Source organism: Lactuca sativa, chromosome 8, assembly GCF_002870075.4.
Source record: "Lactuca sativa cultivar Salinas chromosome 8, Lsat_Salinas_v11, whole genome shotgun sequence".
Classification (NCBI taxonomy): domain Eukaryota; kingdom Viridiplantae; phylum Streptophyta; class Magnoliopsida; order Asterales; family Asteraceae; genus Lactuca; species Lactuca sativa.
Genome location: NC_056630.2, coordinates 184,001,792 through 184,022,031, shown reverse-complemented (window position 1 = coordinate 184,022,031; position 20,240 = coordinate 184,001,792). Strand labels below are relative to the sequence as shown.

The following is a 20,240-nucleotide window of genomic DNA, read 5'->3' as shown; positions in this document are numbered from 1 at the left end:
TTACCAAACACTATCGGGTCTGCGGGTATCCCAACGGGGTAACGGAGATCCCCATTTAACATTCAAATTAAGAATAATTTTGTTACAATGAGAATACAAAACACTTGGTGATGCAAGCACAAATTCATATCCAAAATAATTTTGATAATTTACAAAACCATTAAGATAAGACGTATTTATTCTGATACATAAGTGGCTACTAGTGGGAAAAAAACAATAAAGACACTGGCATTCATAAACCATAATATCACTATTACTCTAAGTACTACGAATAAAAAAATGTCAAAACATTACCATTACAAATAAACAGGAAGCTATCTCAAGAAATTATCTTTAAATCGTCCACAACAAAGAAGATAACTCAAGGATATATATATATATATATATATATATATATATATATATATATATATATATATATATGTGTGTGTGTGTGTGTGTGTGTGTGTGAACGGTTTCAGGTAACGGGTTTCGGTTTTGGTTTTAGTTTCGGGTAATCGGGACGGGTATTTTGTTTACCATCCCTGTAACCAAACCCGCGAAAATTTTCTAAAAGCATACCATACCCGATCCCGGGCCCCAATTAACCGACCCCAAACCCGACGCTAATATTTCGGTTTTTGGTTTTCACAATCGAGTTCGATTTCTTTTGCCATCCTTAGCAGACGGTTGATGAAGTTGTAGGTTGCCTTTCTGATGCTTTGTCTAAATCATATGCAACATATTTTATTTTTACCTTCAATTTTGATTTCACATATATAGGGATTCCAAGAATGGGGATCAAGTGTGTGTAAGAAAATTTTACAATAGTTCTATTTTAATACTTATTAAAAATTATATTTTTGCATATTTACACCATATAAAGTGTTATAATAATTAAATATGTTTTTTTGGAGAGATGTATTGTATCCCTGTTTCAGAGAGATTTATGGCATCCCAAAGCCCTTTCACTTTCCAACCTCTTGCACAAAAAATGTTATCGACATCCAGCACCACTGACCACCAAAGGGAAAATGACTTATGAAGGTAACTAACTATTTCGATTGTCCATATATAGGTAATGTTCTTTTTTTGTTCTCATTAATGAAACCAACTTGTTATTTATGTTCTCATTTAGGTAATATGACCGGCTATCACCTATTTTCACCCATTTTACCCGGTTGCTTCAATGTAACTAAGTTAAAACGAAATACGTGGATTGTTACGTGGCCATTGCTCCCCTTTCTCATTTAATTAGGGTTTGACAAGTTCAATTTCACCAAAATCACCTCCCGATTTTAGATTTGATTCATCAAATTGAAGATTAGAGTTTGTAGTTGAAGCTACGTCTTGAAGTCGACTGTAAGATGTCATCCCAATCATCTACAAGTAAGTATTTAACTGTAGATGTTCATTACAGTGGACTATTTGCCCCAAATCTGTTGAAACACTTAGACCCCGAAAAAATAACAGTGCGTGATGTCGATTTTGGAGGATTTACATACAAAGAGTTTCTTTTGTGGCTTAGGAATTTAACCAATGGAAGTTGTGATAATGTGTAGTACTGTAGTAGAAAGGAAACCATGGGTGAGGGTATTATAAGAATCGATAGTGATGCTGATTATTGGGAGTTTGTTGAAGCTACTTATACTCCTGAAGCTGAGTTGGATGTCTACATTGACCACTAAAATAATCCAATCCTTGATTGGACTGAAAATGAGGTGTTATCATATGGAAACGAAGAAGAGGATGACAATAAAGAAGAGGATCACAAGGAAGAAAAGGATGACAGTGATGAAGATGATAACTTGGATGATATTATCGCATATGAGCATGAAGTTGATGAAGAAGTCCATACCTTTAACAAAACTGTTGGTGACGATTTTTTAAACGAACTTTCAGTTATTGGTAAGATTAGTGATGATGATGAACATAATGATGGAAAAGATGATAAGGTTGTATTCCCTGTCCATGATGAGAATCAAGAATGGGATAAGATGGTGCCAATTCTAGGTATGAAGTTTGCTAACCCAATGCAATTGAAGCTATGTATAACCAATTATGCAGTGAAGAATGGGTATGATTTGTGGTATGAAAAAAGTGATCATAACAGGTTACTAGTGAAATGTTGTAAAGGTAAGAAGAACAAGAAGAATAAAGGTTGTCCCTTTAGGTTGCGGGCAACCTGGATGAGCAATGAAAGGTCATTCCAGATTAAATCTTTAATTAATAACCACAATTGCTCAAGAGTCTTCAAATTTAGGTCCATTATTAGCTATAAATGGATAGGGAATCATTTCATGAATGAGATACTCCAGAAACCAAAGATGAGTGTGAGGAAATTGAAGGCTAAAGTTAGCAAGACATTTAATTTGGTTGCAAGTGTGGGACAGTGCAGAAATGCTAGGAGGTATGCATTTAAGGAGATAAAGGGTACTTTAAAGGAACACTATGCTAAAACTTGGAGCTATGGAGAAGATCTAAGAAGAACCAACCTTAGATCAACAGTGAAGATGGATGTAGATGTCATGCCTGATGGAGCCACTTACTTCTAAAAGTTCTATGTATGTTTAAAGGGTGTGAAGGATGGATGGATTAAAGATTGTAGAAGGGTAATTGGACTAGATGGCTGCTTCTTAAAAGGTGCTTGCAGAGGTCAGTTGCTTTCTGCTGTAGGTAGGGATGCAAACAACCATATCTACCCTCTTGCTTGGGCTGTGGTTGCAGTGGAGAGTAAAGAAACATGGAAGTGGTTTGTTGACCTTCTCCTTGATGACATTGGAATGGAAAATGGACAGGGGTTGACATTAATATCAGACCAACACAAAGTAATGATTTTATATGCTCTCTTTATTTAATACTTACTTTATTTGAAATTTATGTTTTGTTTGTAATGCTAACAGGGATTACTTGAGGCTGTCAAGGAAAGGGTGCCTGCAGCAGAGCATAGATAATGTGCCAGACACATATATGCTAACTTCATGAAAAAATTCAAGGGTCAACAGTTCGGCAAACTTTTCTGGTATGCTGTTGCTTCTACTACCCAGGCTAAATTTGAGCAGCATATGAATAAACTCAAGAATATAGAACCACTTGCCTATGATCATCTAATGGAGAGGGACCCTAAAACTTGGAGTAAAGCATTCTTTCAGACTGATAGGGCATGTGATGCATATGAAAATGGTGTATCTGAGAGTTTTAACTCAATCATTGGAGCTGCCAGGAAGAGACCTCTAATCACTATGTTAGAGGAAATTAGAATTTATGTGATGGAGAGACTTTGTAGACAAAAAAGTAAGGGAAGTTCTTGGGGAGACTTAAACATATGTCCTGCCATTAGACTGAAATTATCTAAGATTAAGCAACTTCAAAGGTTAGTGCTTGAATACCTTATATATATATATATATATATATATATATGTGTGTGTGTGTGTGTGTGTGTCTGTGTGTGTGTGTGTGACATTCAATTGTGTATACTTACATTTAAGTGTGTGTGGACAGATTTTGGAGAGTTGTACCACCTGGTTCTCAACAATTTGAAGTGAGACTTTTATATGATGCATATGCTATAAACCTTGGTAAGAAGACATGTGGATGTAGAGGTTGGCAATTAACTGGTTACCCTTGTGTGTATGCATATGATGCCATTTCAAACCTCAATAGGGATCCAAAGGAGTATGTATCACCATGGTTGCCATAACAGTGTTTTGTAATGCCTACATGTACACCATTAAGCCACTAAATGGTAGTGATATGTGGCCTGATGTGGATTACATCAAGCCATTGTCTCCCAAAAAGAGAAGGATTCTAGGAAGACCATCAACAAAAAGGAAAAGGGATCAGATTGAGAATGAACTAAAGGGAAATAAGCATACAGTCTCAAAAAGGGGTATTGTTATGAGATGCAGCATATGTAGAGATCCACGGAATAACAAAGCAAAATGTCCTCAAAAACCAATTGGGGAATCATCTAATCCAAAGCCAAAGCCAAAGTCAAAAATTAAAAAAGCCAAAAAAGAAGGCATTTCTCTTCCTTTACCTTTTGATTACAATATAACAACTTCTAATGCTAACATTTGAATTATTTCATAACAGGTAAAAGTGAAGGTTGAATTGGTTCAACAAGTTGATGTGGAAAGTGATAGTGACAATGAAGTTCAAAGGGATCCTAATAGTGAGGTGGAGTCTTATGAAGTTGATTTTGAAGAGTGTAATCATAAATATGAAGATGTAGACCAACCTGAGGTTGAAGCTGAAGTTGGAGGGGTTGAAGTTGAAGCACATGTTGAAGCACTTGTTGAAGTTGAAGTTGAAGAAGGTGAATACCAAGCTGCAGTTGTAGATCAAGTTGAAGTTGAAGTTCAAGGACAGGGTGAAGGTCAATAAGGTGAAGAACTTGCTGTACTTCAAGATCCAGTTGGACAAGATGACCAAGGACAAGATGCACTTCAAGTACCAGCATTTCAAGTTCTACAAGGAAAGAGAAAAAGGAAACCTTCAGAAAGAATCACAAAAATTCAGATAAGAAGGAAGTGGGAGGGGAAACAGGGGAGTACTGGTGAAAATCCAATGGAATTGGATTAGAATTAGACACTTTGTTATTTTTTGGAATCATTGACTGGGAATCTTTTTTTCTAGTAATATGTGTAACTTTTGGACTTGTGTCTAGTCATATGTGTAAGTTTTGGAATTTTGTGTGTACCTTTTGGCAGTAATGCATGTGTACCTGTGTTAAATTCCAATGTTTTGTAAACAATGTTTCCTAGGAATCCAATGTTTGATTATATTACATTCCAATGTTTGATTATATTACATTCCCATGTTTGATTGTATTACATTCCAGTGTTTAAGTATTTTTCATTCTAATACATGTAACAAAAACATCAGAAGCCAAAACAAGTAATAACAAAAACATCAGAAGCAAAAACAAGTAACAAAAGTTCCATCTATTCATTACATACATAAGCATACACAAAAACAGGTGGAGTACATCATTCTAATACCAATCAAGTTTCATTCATGAACTACATCATTCAACCCTAATACATCATGAACTACAATCAAAACACCATTTTCACATACAATACAAATAACAAAAATAGCGCCACTTTGTGAGTAAACAACTTCCACTTGACTTTGTCCAATTCTTTTCTATTAACCAAATTGGTGTTGTTTTCTTGTTCGATCTTCATCCTACATATGCTGATTTCATTCTCCAAAGTGCAAATTTTCAAGGTTAGATTACAACTTTCTTCTGGTTTCCTCCAGTAAGGCTTTCTTCCATCTGTCCTCCCTTCATCCTCGTCCAGCCATTGCCAGAATTTACAGCTTGGACTTTTTCCATTCTTGAAGAAAAATTAAAAAAATGTTAAATTAAAGGATGAAGAAGAATGAAAGGGTATTCAAAAAGATGAAGAAGAAGAAAGTTGCAATGTATTCAACAATACTGATTACCATCGAGTTTTGACAAACTCTAAATTTTCTTCCAGGGTTGTCGGGGGTTCTTGAAGTCTTCACACGAGATGGTAAGTTGCAATCACATGGATGATCAGCTTGAAATTCGTCTTGCCGTTTTGAAGAATAAGATGAGGAAGAAGAAGCCATCGTCGATCTAGGGTTCAAAATCAGGGGTGTAATCGTATGACTTCTTATACTGTAAACAAAGAGAATATATGCACAATGCCACGTAGGTGCAACGTATTCAAGTAATGTGTCAGGTGGCTGCCATATAAGCAAAAACAGGTGATAGCCGGTCATATTACCTAAATGTGAACATAAATAACAAGTTGGTTTCATTAATGAGAACAAAAAAAGAACATTACCTATATATGGACAACCGAAATAGTTAATTACCTTCATAAGTCATTTTCCTACCAACAAACCCTAAGATTCTTATGTCTTTCGATATTGCTTAATAAAAAACTCATTAAAAAGGTATCAATGTATCACAAATTATTAAAGACGATGCATAGACATTAATAATCAAATGCGCCCTTCTTTTCTGAATATTATATATGTATTTCATAGCTTTGTGCTTAAGTATGCACGAATGTATTTCACATCTTTTTCTTATGTATGAATATGCAACATTTATTCTGAAACGAAATCCATTTTATCATGCAAATTTATTACATTTGCACAATCAAAATAGAAAAATAAAAACCCTTCTAAACCATGCGAAACATAGCTCTTTTCCTAGTTATGTTTAAAAAAGAAATTTTCTATAAAATCCATTAAGTTTAAAAAAAAGCTAATTCTTAGTACCATAAAAAAAACTCAAAAACAAAATTCCAAAAAGAAAAAGGCAAATCTACAATGTTAAAATTGAATGTTTAATGGTTTTTATGGAGTGTGGCCTAAAAAAATATCTTTATATTAAAATCTCGACCATTTCGACTTTTTTTTTTTTTTAATTGATTTTCACAAAAATAAAACATAAATTTATTCATTTAACCTATATCTTCATATTTAAAGAAAAAAAAATCAAATGTACTATCGGAGATGCAAAACGTACACCCCTTTTCTTTCTGTCAAGACTTCACCGTCTGCGCCATCACAGATTATATAATTTTAAGGCTTTTTACGTTTTACCCCCTCCAAAACCTCCACCCACCGTCGCTGCTTCCCGCTTGAAATCCCTAGCTTTGTGCTGTGTGGGCGATGATATACTCCCTCCCTCCAAATTCCCAACTCCATATCTCTAATTCTTGTTGCACATTTCTTCCAAGGGTCTTCGCTTGTTGACTACTTCTTCTTAATTTCGGTTTTCCCCCAAATTCTACAGCGTTGAATCTCTTCTTAAAAGGTAAATTATTTTATTCTCGGTCATTATCAACTCTTCTAGTTTATTTTCTGCTCAAATTTACAGTTCATGTTCGGTGTAATTTCTGTTCGTAGCTGTGTGTTGTGCTGATTTCTTTGTTCTTCTTCGATATGTTTTATGTTTGAAGAATGACGTTTTGTTTTAGCTCGTAAGGTTGTCATTGTGCGAGGGCTTAGGCTGTAATTGATTTTGTGAGAACGATGAGTGGTAATGCTGTAAATAATACATACTATACTTTTCGGATCATGCCAATTGCTTCATTTGTGATTTTGTCATTGACTTTTAATCAAATTAAGTAAGTTAAACCGTTAATTTGGAACACAAGGACGAATTAAAGGAAGGTTAATCATCTCAGCCTGTTGGTGATTTATGTTAGTAATTAGTTTTTTTAGAGTAACTCCTTTCATGGTTTTGCAGATCTGATTCTTTTGATCCTAAATAATCAGAAAATCAAAATCATAATAAGTTTTTATCAACCATCCTAAACTAATGATTGTGATTCAGTTTAAGAACAACCTGTAACAATGCTTAATAACAATGTTGGCTTATGTTTTTAGATGACAAATTTCAACCTATTTATGTGTAAATTGGTTGATTTGGGATAGATTCTATTGATATTTATCTATGAACTTCAGAAAAAATAGAAAATAAAGTGATGGCAGGTCAACCATACCCGTTTTGACTTGACCCAATCGACCTTAATTCACCCATCCCCCTTATACTTATATCACCTTCTACCTAGAAATTCTGCAGTTGTGTTTAAAACATTAAAAGATATAGATAATTTATAAAAAACAGCCAAGTTTATGTTAATTCTAACAGCAATAAGTGAATAATATTACAGCTGGCTATGTTCTTTTTTTGGCTTTAGGAATATAGTTGCTCCAATTCTAAATTTCTCTATTGATAAATTAAATTATAGGTTTGATTTTTGAGTTTCAAACATGATGCCTTTACATTTAAAAAACTGTTACCTGTTATCCAATTTGATAAACAGATAAAGACATGTTTGTGGTTATCGAAAGAAAACAAATTTCAGTTAATTATGTTATATGCAAAAACAGTTGAAAAAGTTTGGGACTAAATTACACTAAAAATTAATGTGAGTCTTAGATTTTGAAGAGTATTAGGTTTAATAAAAAGTTGACTTGAATTATATATCAACATTGTCTAACATATGTTGATGTTTCAACAGGTAATTACTAAAATACCCCTGATCCAAGTCATCCACCATGGTCGAACAAATGGTCAGCTCTAACCTCAGCAAATACGGGCTTGGAAAATGTCCAAGCATCATCAGCAGCAGCCCCGATAAACCACCAACACCGCTAGTTACCACCAAGGACAAAACCGTAAAAAACGTGCAAAATCCTCCGCCAGTTGCCGCCAAGGACACAAATGTGAAAAGCGTGCAAAATGATAGTAAAACCGGACCTCCCGAAACCCTTGAAGCCAAGAGTCCTCCCGGGGGTAGTAATGTCAATAACCATAATCTTGTTTATGCTCGTAGAAAATCCGATGGAGAACATATAGGCGATAAAAGGCGCAGTAGTCCTCAAAAGGGTAATGATGTCGTGAATGAGCAATCGAGTGTCGTTAATTTGTCGGCAATGGAGCATTGGAATACGAGATTTGTTCAGTTGCAAAATTATTTGAAGCAGTGTGATAACTCAAATCATGAGGTTTATCTTCAAGGTTAGTTTCGTACTTTTACTCTAGTTATATTTTGTATTCCTGATTGGAATTTGGAATTGAATTGATTCAATTCCAGTCCCACCTTTTTTAGAAGGGATAAACATCATCCCATCTAAAAAAAGTGGGACAAACGACACTCATTGTCCCACCTAAAAAGGTGGGACAGGTCGTTGTCCCACTGGAAAAAATGGGACAGTCGTTGTCTCACCTAACTTGAAAAGGTGGGACAAGGACAGTGAATGTCATACGTAAAAAGGTGGGACATGTGGTTGCATTTACTTTCTTCTGTGCAAAAGACATGAATGCCCTCCATGTTCTAGTACACACACTGATGTGGTTTGTTTCTTTCCTATGATGCTAGAACTCCGATCGTTCTCTCCCGATGAATGTAGTAGACATGCGGTTGACCTCGAGAGGCGTGCCATCCAACTAGTTGTGGAAGAAGGTAAAAAAATAGTTAATATTTCAGATATTATTAAAAAAAGGACTAAATGTTGATTGCAAAACAAAAACAGGGAGAGAGATACAACGGGTGAAAGATTTAAATGTACTCGGTAAATCCACGGGAAACCATCTACTTCTTCGACAATCTATTCCTATATTCAAGTCGGAGAAGCTTGTGTAAAGTACATTGCTATTTCTTGCTTGTGTGATTTTATCGGGAATTGTTGTTTCTAAAATGGCCTTCGTGGACGTGTATAACTATCGATATCTTTCATGTTGGAGTAGATGAATATATATGTAATGTTAATGGATTATTGCAACTCTCTTACCCTCTTAAAAAAATCTTATTTCATGGATGCAAAATTACAAATAGCAAACATAGATCGAAGGTGAGCCTTCCATATCATACAGTTTACCTTTTTTCGAAGTTGTATAAGTTTTTGACATTTATTAAAATGAAACTGAGAGTATATCAATGAAATAAATGTTGTACGTCCTATACATAACAAGTTGTACTAAATGTGCCAAATTGATTGTTCTGCTTGGGGTTTTACAATCTCTTTCCCATCTAAGAACTTGGACATTCCTTATTAATTAGATTGTAAAGGTCAGTAAAAATATAAATAAGTGATATAAAAAGGATAAAGTTGTCAATGATATGATTTGACCGATTTATAAAATAAAATTGGCCTAGTAAATTATTAAAACAACGTAAAAGATACAATCATATATTTTCCTTTTGATGTTAACGTCCCCATAAAAGAACATAAAAAAAAAAAAAAATCCATAAAAATTTGTCTTCTGACAAAATTTAATTGTAATATCCTAATAGAGCCAAGTTTTAATAAGAAGCAAAAGATTTGTGAGAACTTGTAAATTCATAATCAGTTCATCATTTTTTAACACAAAAAACACAAATTTTCTTCAAATGGTGCGCTTAAACCATAATCTAGCCTAAAAAAAAATTGATCATTTTTTATTTTTATTTTTTGGCCTTTTTGTATGACTGCTGCTGATTGTGTACATTCGCAATCCATATGACTGTTGACTGTGTTCATTAGCAGTCTATATGACCACTGATTGTGCATACATACAAATTTCAAAAAAGGAATAAAAAATTGGCAAATCTTTTTTTTTTTTGAGTCTAGATATAGCTTAGATGCACCATTTGAAAAAGATTGATGTTTTTGATTTTGAAAAATGATGAGTTGATTAAGAGTTCGCAAGTTCATTCGTTTTTTTAGTCCGCATAATAACTCAACCATCTGCTAATAATATAAGAATCAAAATTTGTCAATACAACGTTAAAAAAAAACATATTCACAAAATACCACGTTCTATAAATAGCTATTACTTTGACATTTTTTTTATTTTTGTTATTATTATTTTATTTTTTGATAAATTGTCTAAAATATCATCAAGTTCGAAAATTGGTTAGTTTCGAACTCCGCAATAAGTTTCAGACTCAAATTTTGCGGTTCCCTTATTTCATATTCCCTTTTCACAAAGGCAAATGCCTATCAATTTCAAATCATCTATTTAGTTCTCTTAATTTGAAATTAGAAACTAATTTCTGTGATGATATGAAAGGTTGTCGTGAACATTGAGCACTAACAAGATATAATATTATCCCATTGTCACATTGTGTATAAAGGGCACAATAGCCGATTTATACATAGATAAAATGAGTTTAAAACTTACTAATAAGTTGGAATATGATATCAGTACATACCTTGTTTATAATATTACAGGTTTTTGTTATAAGTTTTGTGAATAATTATTCATTGATGAATAAGTTCGAATTTCTTTATAAGAACAGCTTTAAAACCCACCAACAACTTCAAAACTATATTTTTACCGTTTTTGATGTAAGCTTTGTGAATCATATATTATATTGCTTAGTAAGTAAGCATGGTATGTAGGGGTCTATTCTTCATTTACTTTGAAAAACATGTTTCGAAAATCCTTTGATGAAAGAACAAGTTCAAAATTATTTATTAGGGATAATGTCATAAAAAGCCTTAAGTTTGGCAGAAAATGTCGGTTTTATCCTTCGGCAGATTTTTGGTTCGTTTATACCGCAAATTTGTCATTTTTTTGTTGGTTTTGCCCTTGTTACTTGGTTTCCAGGTTATTATGAATTATTATTTTGCGAAAAAACCTTTAAGTTTACAAATATTTTGTAAAAACCCCTTAAGATTATAAACATATAAAATATAAATATATATTCAAAATTTGATAAAACTAAATAGTTTTCTACTGAAACATATTTTTAGCTTTACATACGGTAACTTTTATATTTGTTTGATATAAACTTTTTATATTTAAATTTTAAAAAAGTTACCTAGTTTTAACAAAATTTGAATATAGTTCTTAATTAATACTTCAAACTTTTCAAAACAAAATTAAAAAACATTTGTTAGTTAATAATTAATTATGCTAAAATAGTTAATATGAATAATATGGTATCAAGTACATTCAATTAATTTTTTTAAAAGGTAAATAAAAATATTTTATATGTTTAAAAGGTTTGTATTTCAGAAATACTAACATATCATATTTTTTATATGTTTAAATACATAATAATATTATCATATTTTTTTTATAGAATAACATAAACATTTTAAACATCAAAAATAAATATAAACATTTTAAACATATAAAATATAAATATATTTGTCTAATTTATTATATAAATATATTTATTTTTATAAAAAATATGATAGTTTATTATTTCTGAAATACAAACCTTTTAAACATATAAAATATTTTTATTTTTCTTTTAAAAAAATTAATTGATTGTAACTAATGTCATTATTATTAGCTAACAGACGTTTTTTAACGTTGCTTTGAAAAATTTAAGTATTAATTAATAAGTATTTAAATTTTGATAAAACTAGGCAACCTTTTTAAAATTTAAATATAAAAACTTTATATCGAACAAATATAAAATTTACCGTACATAAAGCTAAAAATATGTTTCAATAGAAAACTATTTAGTTTTATAAAATTTTGAATATATATTTATATTTTATATGTTTATAATCTTAAGGGTTTTTTTGCAAAATATTTGTAAACTTAAGGGTTTTTTCGCAAAAAATAATTCATAGTAACCTGGAAACTTGCTATTGCAGGTAACAAGGGCAAAACCGACAAAAAAATGACAAGTTTGCGGTATAAACGATTCAAAAATCTGCCGAAGGGTAAAACCGATATTTTCTACCAAACTTAAGGTTTTTTATGACATTTTCCCTTATTTATTAGAACAAAATTTGAAACTCTACTTTCTACCACTTTTGTAAGGGTTATATGTAATTGTTTTATATTGCTTAGCATGTGTTCGAGATTGCTTATTAGACTTATTGTTGTATGGCACGAGTAATTAGATATTTTAAGTGTTTAAATAATAGAATATTATAAGCACTCATTGACTAATAATGAGTTTATGATAAGTTATGTCCTCCTTACCTATTAAGCGCCTCACGATTGAACCCACCTTAGGACCCATCATGTGGGGGTAATCGTGGAGCACTAACGTTATTTGTGGATGTCATGGTTTGAACTATATGAAATTATGCACCTTAACCATTAGACTATATATGTCGATGGGGTTTGGCAAGTTATTTAATGTTAGCTAAACATAGAATATGATTCCATATAAAGAGCAATCTGAACAATGAGTAAGTAGTGACATGAAATCATTACATGACCACACGCAGGGCCGGTCCAAAAGTATATCGGGCTCGGGGCGAAAAGAAAAAAAGGGTCCCTTACAGAGAAATATAATAAAGATTCAAAAAAAATATTATTTATTCTTCACTATAAAGGCGTTCAATTAGCAATAACAAACAAATTAAATTGTTTTTCTTATGAACTAATTTGAGTTTGAACCAACTTTAACCCTAAAATCATTTAGATAATAATTATATATATATATATATATATATATATATATATATATATATATATATACACACACACACACACACACACACACTACATAGCCCATAAATTTTGGGCCCACTGGAGATGTGGGCCCTGGGCGGTCGCCCGGGTTGCCCACCGTCTGGACCGGCCCTGACCACATGGTAAACTAGAGCATTGCCACTTCTTATATGTACAAGTTTTTTTCTTATATATTAATGCTGACATTGTTCCATTGTCACGTATTTCATTTTTCAATTATAAAACGAGATATACATTATATGTCTCACTTCCAAACATTCTTCTTTTAACTTCATCTCTTTCCAAGGGGGATATCATGTTTAACAATCACTTCCAAACATTCTTCTTTTAACTTCATCTCTTTCCAAGGGGGATATCATGTTTAACAATCACTTCAAAATATGAAAAAATAATAAGCATCTTTTATAAATTTGTTCAACGTGTAAACGTTTGAAACATTTATTTTTGCATCATGGAGCAAAAAAAAATCAATTAACATCATTATTGGTAGTTTTCTTGTAGAGACATACAATATATTACTATCGGATGTCGTTATATCATAACGCACCATAGAGAAGCACGCTCTTTCCTATATTTCATGACCAATACAATTACCATGTAACATTCCAAAAATCACGATAAAATTTTTCATTTTTAAATTAAAAAGAACCATTGTTTTCAACCAAAATCATATCAAATCAAGTATCAAATACAAATATCTCTAAGATCAATGTATCATAAAATCTCTCAAACATATCGTTGAAGGATGTGTACGATCACACATTCGTCTTGCCCCGGTCATCCAAAGTACCTGAAACATAAAACTAAAACTGTAAGCCAAAGCTTAATGAGTTCCTCAAAGTACCACATAGTACAACTAAACATATATACAAAATATATGTTGGGTCCACAACCTCCCGGTTGGCTTACCCTGGCCCACAACCTCCTGGTTGGATTGCCTTGGCCCACAACCTCCTAGTTGGATTGCTCCGAGTTTGTTGATTGTCCGCACAAAGCAGTACAATCTCAACCCAACTATACTATGTTGACATATAACATATAACATATATTCAACAGACATATAATCATATAGCTAAACAACAGACTCACAATCATATCTATTGATCATTATCACATAATATCATCCCATATACCAGGACTCAGTTCTAATATATCAGTAGCAATACTCCCTAAACCAGGGTACATAACTCAGTGGGCCGACATTAGCGCCTTCGATCCGCAAGTATAGTGTGGAAGACTCACTTCTCATTTTGAAAAAGTTCTCTCAATAGGGTACAACTCCGAATGTCAGCTCAAACGGTCACATATTCATCAAGAAATGACCAACATCAAATATCACTCAAAATACCCAAAATACCCTTAGGTAAAACTTGGCCAAACCTTGCTCAAGTTCAAAGTTAACAAGTCAACTCAGTCGGCCGCCACGTCATGGTTAGCTCCAACGATGTCGTGGTGACTAGAAGACGAAATAGTCGCATGGCAGCCATCCACCATGTCGGGGTGACCATTCACCGTGTCGTGGTGACTGCCCGGACCAACTTATTCTAATAAGCTCTTAATCTATCAAGCCAACCATTCAAACTTCCCATAAGTCATCCTCTCATCCAATGAACCAAAAATGGTTTTCTTATAGACATGTATGTGCAATGCATGTCTTGATCTCAAACTAGATCAAGATTAACAAAGAGCCAAGATCACACTCAAGAGTTCAAAACTCTAAGAAATTCCAGATCTAACACTCTTAACCACAAAAGGATTCTGGGGATCCATAAAGGTGGCACCTTTATGGGAAACCAACACTCCAATAAGTCCCAACATGAATAAAAAGGCTTAGAAACCTATATCTATGCACATGGAACTTGAGGACTTACCAAAGTCCAGAAGATGCACAACAAGAAGGTGAGAAAATTTCCTTGCTGAATCTAATCCCAAACGTCACCTTCTTCTTCTTATAATGCCCAAAAATCAACACCAAAGGCTCAAAAAGGCAAGTTGGAGGCTAGGGTTTTCTTGAGAGTTGAGAGAGTGTGATGGAGGCTGAGGGTGAGCAACCCTAGCCATCACATTCCCTTATATATGGGTGTAAACCCCGGAGATTAGGGTTTCTCATTAAAACTCCACCACGTCGTGGTTACAGGCCACCACGTGGTGCAGGTCATTTAAAACCCGCGATTACAAAATGCTCCGCCACGTTGTAGTGATGCTCCACCACGCCGTAGCCACTTTAATTAAGATTTTTACATAAAAGATGATTTATATATGGACCGGATTTAATAATTCTACCCCACTTGAACTAGACTTCGTCCTTGAAGTCCATTGATGTGAACAACTCAAAGTAATGTTCCCACATCTCTGCCTCGGGTTCCCAAGTCCACTCGGAACCCTTCTGATGCTGCTACTGAACCTTTACCAAGGACAACACCTTGTTGCGCACGACCTTCGTCTTCTGATCAAAGATCGTCACTGATCTCTCAATATAATTCAGGCGATCATCAACCTGAACATCATCCAAATGAACAACCATTGATTCATAAGCCACACACTTCCAAAGCTACAAAACGTGAAATGTGTTGTGAATCTAACTAAGCTCCTCATGCAAATCCAGCCTGTAAGCTACCTTGTCAACCCTGGCAATCACTCGAAATGACCCAATATACTGGGAACCCAACTTTCCCCTCTTCCTGAAGCGTATTACACCATTCCAGTATGATACCTTCAGCAAAACCATGTCGCCAACCTAGAACTCTAGCTCATATCGACGCTTGTCGGCATAACTCTTCTGCCGACTCTGAGCTGTCTGCAGCCTCCGCTTGATCTGCTGAATAAGCTATGTCATCTAAAGGACTATTTCAATCCTTCCCATAACCTTGTGACCAACCTCTGACTAGCAAACAGGGGTACGACACTTCCTCCCAAAGAGAAGCTTAAACGGCAGTGCACCGATACTTGAGTGATAGTTGTTGTTGTAAGAAAACTCCGCCAGAGGAAGGTAAGAGTCCCAACTCCCACCGAAATATGTGACACAAGCTTTCAACATATCCTCAAGTGTCTTAATGGTCCTCTCACTCGGGCCGTCAGTCTGCGGATGATAAGCAGTGCTAAAATGCAACCTAATACCCAGTTCCTCGTGGAACTTCAGCCAAATCCAATATGTGAATCGAACATCTTGATCAGATACAATGGAGACTAGAACACTATGACGGGCGACGATTTCACGCACATAAGCATCGGCTAATTTCTCGGACGATGAGCTTTCCTGGATGACTAAGAAGTGGGCACTCTTGGTCAAACGGTCTACTATAACCCATATCGCATCAAATCCTTTGGTCGTCCGAGGTAATGTGGTGATGAAATCCATGGTGATTTGTTTCCATTTCCACATGGGAACTTCCAAAGGTTGAAGCTTTCCATGTGGCCTCTGGTGCTCGGCTTTGACCATCTGACATGTCAAAAACCGCTCGACATACCAGGCTATCTCCCACTTCATGCACGGCCACTAATAACTAAGCCTCAAGTCTCGATACATCTTGGTGGCTCCCGGGTGTATCAAAAACATGGACTTGTGTGCATCCTCCAGCACAACCTGTCTGACCCCACCAAAATCTAGTACCCAAACATGACCATACTAGGTCAATAATCCATGACTATCGGTAGAAAACTTGTCAAATTCACTTTTGGGTCGCTCTTGTTTTCAGTTTTCTTTCTTGACTCCCACAGTCTGAGCCTCTTTAATCATACCCAACAATAGCGAATCAATCGAAATCCTCATACAAAGTCTCCTACCAGTAGAACTATCCATCTTGCATCTCAAAGCATCAGTGACCACATTTGCTTTCCCCGGGTGGTACATAATCTCACAGTCATAATCCCTAACCACGTCTAGCCACCTATGATGCCTCATGTTCAGATTCGGCTGGTCTATGAGATATATAAAACTCGGGTGATCCATGTAGATAGTACATTGTACCCCATACAGATAGTGCCACCAAATCTTGAGAGAAAACACCACTGCTCCCAACTCCAAATCATGGGTCGGATAATCAACCTCATGCAACTTCAGTTGCTGGGAAGCATAAGCAATAACCCTTCCTCACCAGACGAGTGATGGGTACTGCAATCTTGGAGAATTCCTGAATAAATCTTTGATAATACCCTGTTAATCCACTAATATCTCCATTGTCGGCCAACATGTCATATTACATTCGTCCTTTACTGGTGGGGCACGTTATATGCTGCAAAACTATTTGGATGCCATGTCACTATGTAAATGGTTTGGATATTCGGGTTTCTTCATAACATTTACGTGTAATCCCAAATGGCCATAGATTAAAAGGTTTCTTAAGGATACTTCACTTCAACCAAAAGACAGACCTGGTATACTATGTAGGTTGTTCAAGATCAAGCTTGATGCATTTATTAAAAACTTAAGGGAGAATCACATTTTCGGCAAAGTTCAAGCATGTAATTAAAATTATGTTTTTTCATTATTGATAAAAACATTACTCTTATTATACTATATTTTTATATATTTTTAAAGTCTAATCATATTTTTTTATTTGCAAAATATTTTGTAGATGTTTATACCATTAAATTTCAAAAAAGAGGTATTTATGCATTCTCACTACAAGATACCCATTGTTGAATTTATTGATCCGATAATTTCCGCCGAGATATGAGACAAAATTGAAGATCCAGAATTGTATTCACTTGTCAATGAGTTCATGATTCATGGTCCACGTGGAACTGAAAATATCAATTGTCCATGCATGGTGGAGAAAAAGTGCTCTAAAAACTTTCCAAAACAATTTTGTGATCATACCTCTATTGATCAAAATGGTTTTCCGTTATATATGAGAAGAAATGATGGTCATTTTGTAGAAAAATCGTGTCAAGTTGGATAATAGAAATATTGTCCCCTACAACAAATATTTATTAAAAAGATATCAGACATATTAATGTTGAATGGTGCAATCAGGGATCTTTTATAAAATATTTTTTTAATACATAAACAAGGGTCCTGATAGAGCTACAGTTGTTATTGTACGAACCAACAATGAATGTGAAAATAATGATGCAGTCGATGAAATAGCTGAATATTACGATTGAAGATATTTATCTGCATGTGAAGCATCGTGGCAAATTTTTAAATATGATGTTCATTACATGTATCCTTCTGTGGTAAGACTATTTTTTCATCTTCCTAATCAACAACAGATTGTATATGGCAAAGACGATGATATTAAGGATGTTTTGGACAAATCTTTTGTTGTTGCTTCAAAGTTCACATCTTGGATGGAGTGTAATTCAATTAATAGTGAAGCATGAGAACTTATATATGTTGAATTTCCTACAAAGTTTGTTTGGAAATTAAATGGTAGGTTTTGCAAGCGAAGGAAAGTATGAAAAGTCATTAGTAGAACTCATTCGGTTTCACCTAATCTTGGTGAAGCTTATTTCTTAAGGATTCTTCTAAATAAAGTTAAAGGTCCGACGTCGTTTGATGAAATTCGCACGGTAAATGGCGAAACATATTCTTCTTTTAGAGATGTTTGTTATGCACTTGGGCTATTAGATGATGACAAGGAATACATCGATGTAATTAAAGAAGCAAGCCATTCTGGATCTGGTTTTTATCTACGCTTCTTATTTGCTACATTATTGATGTGTAACAGTATGTCTAAACCAGAGGCCGTTTGGGAAACATGAGAATATTTGGCGGATGGATTCTATATAACCAACGACAAAGGTTCAAATCTCCAGGTATTAAAAAAAATTCTTCATTTTTATTTAAAATAATTTTTTTATTATTCAACACCCATTAAATAATAATTAAAAATATTATTAAATATTGTATTTTATATTTTATAATTAATTTAAAATTCTGGTTCAGACTTATCACTTACTAAAGATGAACTTAAGAACTTAACTTTGTTCGAAATAGAACAAATTTCACTTCGAAGAACTCCACTCTCAAAACGTTTACAAAGATGCCTTATCGAGACGTTGAATTAGTTTCTTCTTCAAACAATCGAATTATCACCGAGGAGCTAGATTACGACATTCCCGATATAAAGAATGAGTTTGATCGTATGTTTCTTGCATTAACAAAAGAGCAACATCACATTTTCCGTTGACATCATGATTGTTGTTAAAGAAAATAAAGGAGGTGTCTTCTTCGTTTATGGTTATGGTGGAACGGGTAAAACTTTTCTAGGAAGACAATATATGCAGCAATTAGATCTGATGGTCATATTGTTTTAAATGTTGCTTCAAGCGGTATTGCTTCGTTATTATTTTCCAGTGGTAGAACAACACACTCTCGATTTATACTTCCATTTGAACTTACTGAGGATTTTGTCTGTAAAATAAATCCAGATGGTGAGCTGGCTAGCTTATTAAGAAAAACCTCTTTGATAATTTGGGATGAAGCACCTATGGTCCATAAGCATGCATTTGAAGCTTTAGATCGAACTTTGAATGATGTTGTAACGCCCCGTCTCTAGTATGTTGCTTCCGTGGCATTTATTTAGAAGTTTTCAAGAGGGACTCGACGAGTCTATAGCCCGACTCGTCGAGTAGGGGCGGGATTTCGAGCACGTGTTAGTCGGTGACTCGGCGAGTCCATATTCGGGACTCGACGAGTCTGCCTGCCAGGAAGAAACCCTAAATCCCCGGATTGCTCACTATTTAAGCAATGTTATGTGCCCCAAACTCGCCTCCTTCACCCTCAGAGAGCTGTGAGAAACCCTAATCCATCCCTTGATTGTTTTAAGTGTTTTTGTGTGGATTTTGAAGGCTTGAAGAAGAAGAAGAAGAAAGGAACAAAGAGAAGAGGTGTAGAGCAAAGATCCAAGGGAAAAATTAGAGTTCATTGAGGTATTTCTCGGATTCCTTCTGTTTTATGATTTAGACCTCCATTAGAACACTTCTAGGGATAGTTTGATGTACTTTCCAAACCTTATAGTTGTATGGATGCCTTAATAGGTCGAGATATCCCTAGATCTGTTCATTTAGGAGTTGTAGAGCACGAATCTATTGCCTTTTTGAAGATGCTTTGCATAAGAACCCTAGATCTAGCCTTTATTATGCTTTTTGAGCCTTATTATCTTCATGGACGCTTATGGGCACGTAAAGATAGAATCTTTACGTGCTAATCGAACTAAGAAAGCCCAGATCTATAAGTTTTAGACGCTGGATTCAAGCAGAATCGAGTTTAGAGTAGCTGCATGGATGTGACTCGGCGAGTCGGAAGAACGACTCGACGAGTCAAGTCGCGAGTCCCGTTTTTCCCCTTTTTGAGTGATGTCGAGTGGGAGCCTGTGAGTAGTAGAGT

General features: G+C 34.6%; 1 protein-coding gene across 1 annotated transcript; it reads left to right on the top strand.

The window, feature by feature from the left end:
• The first annotated feature begins 6,552 nt into the window (after positions 1 to 6,552).
• Positions 6,553 to 9,255, top strand: LOC111919003 (uncharacterized). Its single transcript, XM_023914612.3, has 4 exons — positions 6,553 to 6,784; positions 7,998 to 8,497; positions 8,859 to 8,942; positions 9,013 to 9,255. Exons 2-4 carry the CDS (start codon positions 8,035 to 8,037, stop codon positions 9,120 to 9,122), a joined length of 657 nt encoding a protein of 218 aa, XP_023770380.1. The 5' UTR covers positions 6,553 to 6,784; positions 7,998 to 8,034; the 3' UTR covers positions 9,123 to 9,255.
• Positions 9,256 to 20,240: the final 10,985 nt, after the last annotated feature.

What these genes read in the sequence shown, in the direction of transcription:
- LOC111919003 (XM_023914612.3), top strand. Translation starts at nt 8,035, where the DNA reads ATGGTCGAACAAATGGTCAGCTCTAACCTCAGCAAATACGGGCTTGGA. An exon ending in TCATGAGGTTTATCTTCAAG is followed by an intron (nt 8,498 to 8,858) that starts GTTAGTTTCGTA and finishes CTATGATGCTAG; the next exon opens with AACTCCGATCGTTCTCTCCC. An exon ending in CCAACTAGTTGTGGAAGAAG is followed by an intron (nt 8,943 to 9,012) that starts GTAAAAAAATAG and finishes AAACAAAAACAG; the next exon opens with GGAGAGAGATACAACGGGTG.